The sequence below is a fragment of the Sphaeramia orbicularis genome, unplaced genomic scaffold (assembly GCF_902148855.1).
Source record: "Sphaeramia orbicularis unplaced genomic scaffold, fSphaOr1.1, whole genome shotgun sequence".
Lineage (NCBI taxonomy): Eukaryota > Metazoa > Chordata > Actinopteri > Kurtiformes > Apogonidae > Sphaeramia > Sphaeramia orbicularis.
In genome coordinates this window covers 277,333-289,458 of record NW_021941580.1, presented here as the reverse complement: position 1 = coordinate 289,458, position 12,126 = coordinate 277,333, and the positions used below count along the sequence as shown (strand labels likewise).

Sequence of the window (12,126 nt, the reverse complement as noted above, 5' to 3'; positions counted from 1 at the left end):
GTTTGATGAGTCCAGTTGCAGCTAAATCCATTGGTGAGACTTCAGAATCAGAAAAAGAGGCTTGTCTGGACCATGAAACAGCACCAGTGGACTACTGAAGACTGGAAGAAGGGCTTATGGACTGATGAATCCACAACTGAACTCTTGGGTTGATCCTGCAGGACTTGTGTATGCCTTATGTCCAGTAGGTGAAAGGATGGTTCCTCAGTGTGTGAGATCAACTGTCAAACATGGAGGTGGAAATGTAATGGTCTAGGGCTGTTCTGCTGGATCCAGGGTCAGTGACTTGTCCACAGTGAAAGGCACCCTGAACCCAAATGGCTCCCACATGTTCATTCTGCAGCTATGCCATGCACTGCCCTCTGTTGGTCAGTGGTTCATCCTACAGCAGAGAATGAGCCAAAACACAAGTCCAAGCTCTGGCAGAACAACCTGAAGAAAAAAGAACCAGAACTACCTGAAGAAAAAAGAACCAGATGGTCCAACTGAAAACATGGAGTGTCCAGCACAGTGTCCAGACTGAAACCCCATGGAGCTGGTTTGGGCTAGGGCTAACCCTAACTCTAACCGGACAGAAGAGTGAAAGCAGAGACACCGACAAGTGACCCACATTTATGAAACTACCACAAGTGACACACATTTATGGAACTACTACAAGTGACACACATTTATGGAACTACTACAAGTGACACACATTTATGGAACTACCACAAGTGACACACATTTATGGAACTACTACAAGTGACACACATTTATGGAACTACTACAAGTGACACACATTTATGGAACTACCACAAGTGACCCACATTTATGGAACTACTACAAGTGACACACTTTTATGGAACTACTGCAAGTGACCCACATTTATGGAACTACTACAAGTGACACACATTTATGGAACTACTGCAAGTGACCCACATTTATGGAACTACTACAAGTGACACACATTTATGGAACTACTACAAGTGACACACTTTTATGGAACTACTGCAAGTGACCCACATTTATGGAACTACTACAAGTGACACACATTTATGGAACTACTACAAGTGACCCACATTTATGGAACTACTACAAGTGACACACATTTATGGAACTACCACAAGTGACACACATTTATGGAACTACTACAAGTGACCCACATTTATGGAACTACTACAAGTGACACACATTTATGGAACTACCACAAGTGACCCACATTTATGGAACTACTACAAGTGACCCACATTTATGGAACTACTACAAGTGACACACATTTATGGAAGTACCACAAGTGACCCACATTTATGGAACTACTACAAGTGACCCACATTTATGGAACTACTACAAGTGACACACATTTATGGAAGTACTACAAGTGACCCACATTTATGAAACTACCACAAGTGACCCACATTTATGGAACTACTACAACAGAGTTGTTAGAACTGTCTGAAGAATATTTGAGTTCCATTGTCGACAGAATGCCTCCAGTGTGTTCAACTGTTCTATCTGCCACAGGTGGACACTGTGGTGGGTCCAAAGTTTAGAATACATTTGAGTTTATAAACTGATTCCATGAGTTCTGTTTGAACGTCAATGGTTTATTTGTTCTATGCTTTAATTTCAAAGTACACTGAGACATTCAACTGCATCATTTTAGATGAAATTATGGAACAAATGGGGTGTTCGAAAACTGTGGACTGGGAGTGTGTATATGTGTACACACACACACATATACAGTGTTTTCTTAAAGGACTTGTCTGGACTCTGTAGTTTCAGTTCTGTCTCACTCCTGTTTCAATTGGGAGCAGGTGACACTCTCTCTTTTCTCTCCCTTTCTCTTTTCTTTCTCTCTCTCTCTTTCTCTCTCCTTCTGTCTCTCTCTCCTCTCTCTCTCCTCTCTTCTCTTTCTCTCTCTTTCTCTCTCCTCTCTCTCTCTCTCTCCTCTCTTCTCTCTCTCTCTCTCTCCTCTCTTCTCTCTCTCTCTCTCTCTTCTCTTCTTCTCTTTCATAAATGTGTCAGACTCTTTTCTCTCTCAGGATCAAACAGGTGCACAGTTCAACCCAAACTCCTGCTTTTGAAGTGTGTTAGTGGGGGGGGGGGGGGGTAAATGTGAGTGTGTGTGTTAGTGGGGGGGGTAGATGTGTGTGTGTGTGTGTGTTAGTGTGGGGGATGTGTGTGCGTGTGTGTGGGGGGGTAAATGTGTGTGAGTGTGGGTGTGTGTGTGTGTTAGTGGGGGGGTAAATGTGTGTGTGTGTGGGGGGGTAAATGTGTGTGTGTTAGTGTGTGTGTATGTTAGTGTGTGTGTGTGGAGGGGGGTAAATGTGGGGGAGTGTTTGACTGTAAATACAGAGACTGTAAAAGCAGATGCCCCATAATTCAGTTGTTCTTTGCAGATGACATCAGCAATTTTCCCAGAAAATATATGAACTAAGATGAGTGAAAATGGAAGAAAAAGAACCAAGAAAGAAAGAGAAGGAACAATAGAGGAAAAAAAGAAAGAGAAGGAACAACAGAGGAAAAAAAGAAAGAGCAGGAACAACAGAGGAAAAAAGAAAAAAGAAAGAGAAGGAACAACAGAGGAAAAAAGGAAAGAGCAGAAACAACACAGGAAAATAACAAAAAAGAAAGAGCAGGAACAACAGAGGAAAAAAGGAAAGAGAAAGAACAACAGAGGGAAAAAAAGAAAGAGAAGGAACAACAGAGGAAAAGGAAAAACAGACAGAGAGGGGCTGGAAAGGGCTTTTTATTGGAGTGATATCCTTAAAAACCCCTCAGATGTTGTGCTTTAGGTCATGCTCCTTCAGACTCCTCAACCCCCTAACCCTGGTCAACGTGTCCTAACCCTAACCCTCTTATTTCTGTTCATTTCTTGCAGCTTGCCACGATAAAGAGTGAGTCTCGTCTGAAGCATCTGCTCCAGAGGTTACCCAGTTACTGTCCAGAGTCTATGGTGAGTCCACCCTAATGAGTCCACCCTAACCCTTTCACTAGTTATTGAACGTATTCTTAACTCTCATACAGGAAGTGGTTCGGTTCTTACCAGAATAAAGTGGCACCTGGTTAAACCACACATATTTACTGGCTCCACCCCCCTTTCCACTGTGGCGAATTACAAAGCAGAGGAGCTGGTTTGGTGTTTTTCTGGTTTCTGTCCAGGCCCATTTGAACCACACCAGTAATTAGACTGATCCCCCGGTCACTGTTCTCTGTCATTACACTGTAGTCCAGGCCCATTCGAACTACACCAGTAATTAGACTGATCCCCTGGTCACTTTCTACTGTCATTACACTACAATGTGTACACACACACACACACACACACACACACACACATATATATATATATATATATATATGTGTGTGTGTGTGTGTGTGTGTGTGTGTGTGTATATATGTCTTATTTCTGAACTGACCGATAACAGGCCTGTTGTTTGTTGTTTGTCTTCCAGAGTGAACTGTGGCTGTGCATTAACTCCACACTTCCAGGTAAGAACACACTTCTTTATCCTGTTCCTGTTTTTATTCGTCTGTGTCTTAAACAGATGGGATGGTTTTTAAACAGTCGTCCTCTGAATTATTCAGAGCCCTGACAGTTTTGGATTGTTTTTGTTTTTGTGATGAAATTAATGAGTTTGGTTCAGTTTGTTTGTGACTTCTGTGTGATCCACAAGAGAACAAAGAACCACTGATGAGAAGAAACCTTTTAAGATGGTTCCTCCCATAGGTTTACTCAATCTGTTCTAGATGGTTCCTCCCATAAGTCTGTTCTGAAGAGTCAGTAGAACAGCCTTTGATCTGTCCTCTGTTAGTGTCACAGTCTGTGGACACTAACAGGACCAGAGTGGACCCCAGGGGGGGCTGGGTTAGGGTCAGTCATGTGACCTGGTCTGTTTTTTTCCAGGGGTGTCCAGGAAGTCAGAGGGCTGGGTGGGTCTGGGCTGCTGCGAACTGGCCATTTCAGCTGACTGTCGCAGAGAATGCAAACAGGTGAGGAGACCATGTGACCCTAACCCTAACCCCATGTGACCCTAACCCTAACCCCATGTGACCCTAACCCTCCCAGTGCCCACCCTTCTCTTCTCTTCTCTTCTCTTCTCTTCTCTTCTCTTCTCTTCTCTTCTCTTCTCTTCTCTTCTCTTCTCTTCTCTTCTCTTCTCTTCTCCTCTCCTCTCTTTTCTCCTCTCCTCTCTTTTCTCCTCTCCTCTCCTCTCCTCTCCTCTCTTCTCTTCTCCTCTCTTTTCTTTTCTTCTCTGTTTGTTTTTTTTATCTGTCTTTAATGCTCTTCTCCTGTTTCCTTTTTCCATAGGCTTCATCCAAAAATGATATCACTAAAGTCTGCAAAAAAGTCACAGAGGTAAGAGTTTGCACATTCAGTAGAAAGTTACAATGAGTAATCCATTACTATTTGAACAACCTGTGGAATCACTGATCCTAGTTTCTTCAAACATACATAGTTTGTTTTTTTAGGTTTAAAGTCTAAATTCTCTTCATTCCATCTTCTTACACAGTTCACTTTCCCCTTTAGTTTGGATTCTCCCTGAACACAGTAACACACACAGTAATAACAGAAGTACACAGTAATAATAGAAGTACGTAGTAATAACAGAAGTACACAGTAATAAGGGAAGTACACAGTAATAATAGAAGTACACAGTAATAATAGAAGTACACAGTAACAACAGAAGTACACAGTAATAATAGAAGTACACAGTAATAATAGAAGTACACAGTAACAGCAGAAGTACACAGTAATGATAGAAGTACACAGTAATAATAGAAGTACACAGTAATAATAGAAGTACACAGTAATAATAGAAGTACACAGCAATAACAGAAGTACACAGTAATAACAGAAGTACACAATAATAATAGAAGTACACAGCAATAACAGAAGTACACAGTAATAACAGAAGTACACAGCAATAACAGAAGTACACAGCAATAACAGAAGTACACAGTAATAACAGAAGTACACAGCAATAACAGAAGTACACAGTAATAACAGAAGTACACAGCAATAACAGAAGTACACAGTAATAACAGAAGTACACAGCAATAACAGAAGTACACAATAATAATAGAAATACACAGCAATAACAGAAGTACACAGTAATAACAGAAGTACACAGCAATAACAGAAGTACACAATAATAATAGAAATACACAGCAATAACAGAAGTACACAGTAATAACAGAAGTACACAGCAATAACAGAAGTACACAATAATAATAGAAGTACACAGTAATAACACAAGTACACAGTAATAACACAAGTACACAGTAATAACAGACTGCAGTTCCAGTTGAACAGAACTCACATTTTTCTGTTGTAGTTTGTCATATTTTTATTCAGTCCTTTTTGCTGCTGAACTGATTTTCGTTGTTTGTGTTACTGTGAAGATTTCTTGTATTCTATTCATGTATTCTAAACAGGACATGAAACAGAACATTAAACCAGGTTCTTTTGTTGTTGGGACTCTCTCTAAAATTCACCTAAATATCTGTGGAAAACATTTGAGCTCATTCATCATTTTGGCAATTGGTAAACTAAGCCTAACCCATCTGCTGTTCAATAAACATGATGAACAGAGTAGGAACCAGTGGAACCAGTGCATAATTGGAGGAGTTCACAGTTCAAATCCTGTCCTGTAAAGGTCAAAGAAGGGAAAAGAGTCAATCCATGCATTTCCATGACAACTTTCTTCCTAGTTTATTCTGATTAAAGGTTGGATCCTATTTCAGATGTCCATGTAAACACCTTATTCCAGTTGAAACAGAAAAGTCTGGATTAAATTTAAACCTGATTAAAGTCAGTGGTTTAATCCTCTTTTAACTGCGCTCTAAATTCTTCCTGGACATGTAAAGCCTTTATTCCGTTTGGACTTTATTCCTTCCATTCTGCACATGCTCAGTGTCTTGTCCTGTGGCGATGACGCACACATTCTGCGCTGGTGGAAGAATCTGCACTGCAGTCTAGTCTTCCCAAAGCGTTCCAGTGGAATATTCTGATGGGATCTACCAGCCTGGAAAACCCTGAAGGAACAGTTCAACACTGGCTTTGGATTCATTCATTTGTCCTGAACTAATGAGTTCCACAAGTGGGACAAACAGTTTGAACTGCAGCCCTAACGTTAGCTTAGCGTAGCCTAGCTTAGCATAATGGCTTCATTCCTCTGCTCAGACGTAGCCAGGCTTTTAGAGGTGATTTGTAGTATTTTAGGAGTGATTTTGGTCAATTCAGTTCTCCCTAATCATTCCTTTAGTCCGCTGGGGTCAATATGATCACAAACTGAGGCTCAGATCATGGTCATGTGACTTACTGCAGGAATTAAAATCTGGGCAAATAAAAACTAATGCAAAGCTACAACGCTAAAGCAAAGCTAATTTAGCGCATGCATCCCTTCAACAAAAAGATTTTCCAACTTCCGTCAACGCAACAGTCCACAGATTGTATGAGTGCAGTAAGTCGCAGATCTAAAGAAATAATTAGAGAGAATCGGATTTCACATAATCACTGAGAAAAGACAACAACACTGGCTACGTGTGGTCAAGATCAAGGTCAAGGTTACTTTATTTGTACCCGTAGGTAGATTTGTTTTGCAGTCTTAAGTGATTGCTTTGGTATTACAACAATACATACGTTGAACATGCAAGACAGGTACTTGATCACGCTTGCAGACAGGACAACATGACAGGACAAAAAGACAAAAAGTGTTCAGTGTTCCACCATTCATCAGTATAGCAGCATGGAGAAGTTAAAGAATAAAATAAATAAGATCAAATAAATAAAAACAAGATGCAATAAAACACAACAAAAACCAGAGAAGATAAGAACAATCCAGGATAAAAACCAGGATAAGAACATAAAATTTAAAAATTTGAAGTCACAATAATAATAAATTGAGCAAAGACATGGGATAAATAACTAAAATAAGTTAATAAAGTGCAATGTCACTGTTTCTTCTTGAGCTCAGTGACGGCGACAGGAACAGCTGTTTTTATTACGCTGTGTCCTGAACCTGGGACTAAGAACCTCCGTCCAGAGGAAAGGAGCTGAACTTCACCTGGTAAAGGATGGGAGTCATTGTTAAGAACTGATGGAACCATCCTCTGGACCTGTTTAGTGGACAGGGAGGAGGGACCAGACTGGGACTCACCAATCAGGCGACTGGACCATCTGACTATTTGATTTAGTGAGTTTCTATGCAACTGAGGTCTGACCGAACCACGCCACCAGACAAAAAGATGAAACAGACTCAATAAAAGAACGATAAAACACAGTTCAAATGGTTGGGTCCATGTGGAAGTGTTCCAGTGTTCTAAGGCAGTGGAGGCGCTGATGGTCCTGTTTACACACACATCTGCAGTTTTCACTAAAACTCAGTTTTGCATCAATTATCGTCCCAAGGTATTTGTATGATTGCATTTGCTCTATAGTCTGACCTTTAATTACAGTGACTCGGTGCCTGTCCTGCTGTTTTGTAAAATCGATGATCATATCTTTTGTTTTAGATCAGTTCAGGTGAAGGTCGGACTCCTCACACACTGGACACAGTCATCAGTGACAGGACTGGACTGGTCTGCCCCTCTGTGAGCAGGCTGACAATGACTGAGTCATCAGCATACTTAATGATGCTCCTGTTTTCATATTTACTCTGACACAGATTTGTGTAGAGAATGTAGAATAATGGAGACAGGACACAGCCTTGGGGAGAACCAGTGGAGGAGAACACTGGGTTGGACAGAACCCCATTCATCCTCACTCTTTGTGATCTGTCTGTTAAAAAACCTAAAATCCAGCCCATCAGATTTTTACTGATCTTAAACTGTTCTAAAAGCCTTTTAATTAAAACCATGTGTGTGACCATGGAAATGCAGTGACTATGCTAAGCTAAGCTAACAGAAGGGCTGCCAAAACCAAATAAACACTTCTCATGTAAACCTTTGTTCAGGTTTAACATTTCCATGGAAACAGAAGAGAAAGTACTTTAGTTCTGGATTAATTTCTTCTGGAAAAATAAATCGGATTTAAAAAACGTCATGTAACCATACCCAAGAATTCAGATCTTTTCAGATCAATCCTACAGTTCAGAACAGATCCTGTCCTCTGTGAGTCAGTCCATGTAGACTCTGGTGTTCCAGGGTTAGGGTTAGACTCTGGTGTTCCTGCAGACGGTGCTGGACTGGACCTCAGTTATTCTGGTGTTTGTGATCCTTTACCTGCACACTGTGGGCACTTTAGAACAGGGGGTTCAAATTGGGTCCTGGGGGGCCGGTGTCCTGCATGGTTTAAAGCAGGGGGGTTCAAATCCAGTCCTGGGGGGCTGGTGTCCTGCATGGTTTAAAGCAGGGGGGTTCAAATCCGGTCCTGGGGGGCCGGTGTCCTGCATGTGTTCAATAATTTCACCTGGCTCAGTGAATGATCAGCTGATCATCAGCTCTGCAGAAGAATGAGAATGATGGAATGGCTTCCAGGTCTGATGGAAACATCTGAAACATGCAGGATACCGTCCCCCCAGGACCAGATTTGAACACACCTGCTTTAGAATGTACAGGACTGGGTTGAACTAGTGTTCCCTGAGTGACACTGTGCTTTTTCCTGTTGTTCCAGAAACCTCTGTACAGCTGCATCACCAAAAATGAAAGTAAGTCACACACACACACACAAAATAATCAGTTACAATCTGTTCCCTGACCAGTAGGGGGTCCTGTTTTTGTTCTTGGTCTGTGATTCACTGGTTCCCTTGATCACTCATGTACAGATGCAAACACGCACAGGACATGAGGTCCTGAGCCTCCTATTTAGATGCCTAAGGTGTTTCATACAGCTCAGGCCTAAATAATCCAGTGTGACGAAGGCTCCAGGGACCTTCAGAGGCGCCAGGGACCTTCAGAGGCTCCAGGGGCCGTCGGAGGCTCCAAGGGCCGTTGGAGGCTCCAGGGACCTTTTGAGGGTCCAGGGACCTTTAGAGGCTCCAGGGACCTTGAGAGGCTCCAGGGGCCTTCAGAGGCTCCAGGGACCTTCAGAGGCTCCAGGGGCTGTCGGAGGCTCCAGGGACCTTTTGAGGCTCCGGGGACCTTTTGAGGCTCCAGGGACCATCAGAGGCTCCAGGGACCTTGAGAGGCTCCAGGGGCCTTCAGAGGCTCCAGGGGCCTTCAGAGGCTCCAGGGACCTTTGGAGGCTTCTGGGAACTTTAGAGGCTCCAGGGGCCATCAGAGGCTCCAGGGACCATCAGAGGCCCCAAACTCCACCATGTTAGTTTACTGTTAACATCGTGCTGAACTTCTATATGCCAACAGAAGAAGGCTTATGTAATTGTGCAAATGTATCAGAGGAGCTATCCAACAAACATACTCTGCATATGAACAATAAAGTCAGATGTTTAAGAGAAGAGAAGATCTGCTTTACTGAACCCCCAAAGGTCCAATTCAAATATAAGGACAGCACAAGACCTGGTCCTGAACCAGTAGACCTGGTCCTGAAGCCAGCAGGACCGTTCAGCCCTGGTTCTCCTTCATAGACATAGTTCCTTTTCTCCGTCTAATCTGTAGCTGTAGATGGTTCCTGACTGAGGACAGATGTCACAGTTAAAGCTGTGTTTGTGTTTGTGTGTTTGTGTTTTTGTGTGTGTGTTTGTGTGTGTGTGTGTGTGTGTGTGTGTGTTTGTGTGTATGTGTGTTTATGTGTGTGTTTGTGTGTGTTTTTATGTGTTTGTGTTTGTGTTTTTATGTGCTTGTGTGTGTGTGTGTGTTTATGTGTTTGTATGTGTTTGTGTGTGTGTGTTATTGTGTGTGTGTATATGTTCAGTCGGCTCCACCTGCTGCAGTTATGCTGGTCGTCACACCACCTGTAGAGAATACTGCCAGGCCATCTTCAGAACAGACTCCACCCCCACAGTGTCCCAGATCAACGCCGTCACAGAGTACTGTCAGAGCCACAGCGCCACCCTACTGAGCTGTGTCAGCAACTTCACCAAGTCCTACCCCATCCGCAGCCCCCTGGACAGTGAGTGGCACCACACACACACACACACACACACACACACACACACACACACACACTGCTCCTCCTTCTGTTTCATTGGTTTCCTGGTGTTACTGTGAACTGAACTGATGACATCATGTCCTTCAGTTCTGCTTCAGTTACTTCCTTTTGGATTAGCAGTAGGTGGAGCCTCCTACTGGACAGACTGGAAACATACAACTGGTGTAATTAGGATCAGATCTGAACCCTCAAAGAGCCAAATGTCCACCTTTAACCTAAACCATCTACTTATCTAAACTGTTTAATTCCTGTTGATCCACTAATCCTATCAATCCTTGTCAATAATTGGTGTAAAATACAGTTCTTTTTCTCTTTATGGTCATCAGATATGACCATATTTGGATGTTCAGAGGCTCCGTAGTTACTGTGGAAACACCATCATCTTCTCCAGCATTGATTCACCAGTAAAACCCATGGAGTTGGATCAATGACAGTGGATGGACACACTGGGTTTATGTTCAGTTAGCAATAGCTTTGCTGAAAAAGTCACTTTTTCTTCAGTTTTCAGATGTAATTAACTTTTATCTATATGATCTGTGAACTGAATGTAGGAAAATACATGATTTACACCAAATAATGCCAAATAAAGAGGATAATATTTTTTTAAATGGTGATAAATTAATGGTCAAGTTTTTTTTAACCCTGCAGCAACTATCTAATCACATGGAGCAGAATTATCATCAAACCAAGAATGGGTTGAGGAATTCAGAATTTACAAAGCCTTGTTTCTGTTTGTAAAAAGTCCAATAATCTGATCCTATGTGTGTGTGTGTGTGTGTGTATGTGCCCCCCCCCCCATGTCCCCCCACCAGGTCTCTACTGCTGTGACCGGGCAGAGGAAACCCACTGCCAGGTGGCGTGTCGGCGGATCCTGCGCACCATGAACACAGAACATGAGATCATGGAGGGGCTGATAGAGGAGTGTGGGTCTCAGCCCCTCCCCCAGGACCCTCTGTGGCAGTGCTTCCTGGGCAGCGCACACCCCCCCTCCCCCACCGAGGAGACCCCCCACCCAGCCAAGATGGACTGTGCTAAGCTGCACTGCTGCTCCAAGGCCAACACCTCACTGTGCAGGTACAGCCCACTGACAGGCCACACCCACCAGACCACACCCACACTGCTGCTCCAAGGCCAACACCTCCATGTCCAGGTACGGCCCACTACCAGACCACACCTACAGCCAGGCCACACCCACCAGCCCACACCCACAACCAGCCCACACCTACCAACCCAGACCACACCCACAGCCAGGCCACACCCACATCCAGACCACACCCACCAACCCAGACCCAACCCACATTCAGACCACACCCACCAACCCACATCCAAATTACAGGTCAACTGATATGGGTTTTTTTGGGGCTGATACCGACTATTATCAATCACACCTGCCGATCACTGACATGTGAAGAAAATATTAGTTTGGTGTCAAAATGAAAATCTTGGTGTCAAATATTTGAATCACACACACCTTAGACCTTAGGCCTTAGATGAACTCGGTCCACCATGTAGGCCCTATGCCCTGTTTCCACTACGTGGTACCGGCTTGACTCGATTTGTCTCTGCCTTTTTTGCATTTCTGTTACGTACAAGAACCTGGAATCTTGTACCCGGTACTAGCTTTTTGGTATGTGGTCTGCCAAGGTTCCAAAATGGGGAATGAGGTACTAAAATGGGACGTGTAAACACTGCAGACCACTGATTGGTCAGAGAATCGTCTCTGCGTCATTGCATCGGTAGCGGAAGGTTAATCCACATGACGACATCATGGTCAGTCCAGGAGGTTCAGATGTTTCTGTCCTCGGTGGACGTCAGAAACATTTAGTGTGAGTTTGACAGGGCAACACACAACAAGCAAGTTAGGGTTAGCAGACATCCCAGAAGTTAGGCGCCGCGTCGCTGGTTTCTATGCAGAGTCTGTACAGACAATATGTTTCAGACATGAGTCAATACAAACAAGAACAGTCCCCACCCCATGCTTCCCACCCATGCTCCTGCAGAGCCCTACCCCAAAAAAACAAAACCAAAAATAATCATCACTGTACCATTTAGCAGATTGGCTTTGATTTTGCATACAACCATATGTATAATACACG

The 12,126-nt window shown here is 43.3% G+C and overlaps 1 protein-coding gene across 1 annotated transcript in view; it reads left to right on the top strand.

Moving 5' to 3' along the window:
- Nucleotides 1-12,126, top strand: part of reck (reversion-inducing-cysteine-rich protein with kazal motifs) — a 65,098-nt gene that overhangs the window by 25,350 nt on the left and 27,622 nt on the right. Inside the window, exons 3-9 of the mRNA XM_030129999.1 lie at nt 2,861-2,935; nt 3,435-3,471; nt 3,887-3,972; nt 4,292-4,339; nt 8,597-8,630; nt 9,794-9,991; nt 10,843-11,104. Coding sequence (XP_029985859.1) covers nt 2,861-2,935; nt 3,435-3,471; nt 3,887-3,972; nt 4,292-4,339; nt 8,597-8,630; nt 9,794-9,991; nt 10,843-11,104 — 740 coding nt within the window. The remainder of the gene's footprint in view (nt 1-2,860; nt 2,936-3,434; nt 3,472-3,886; nt 3,973-4,291; nt 4,340-8,596; nt 8,631-9,793; nt 9,992-10,842; nt 11,105-12,126) is intronic.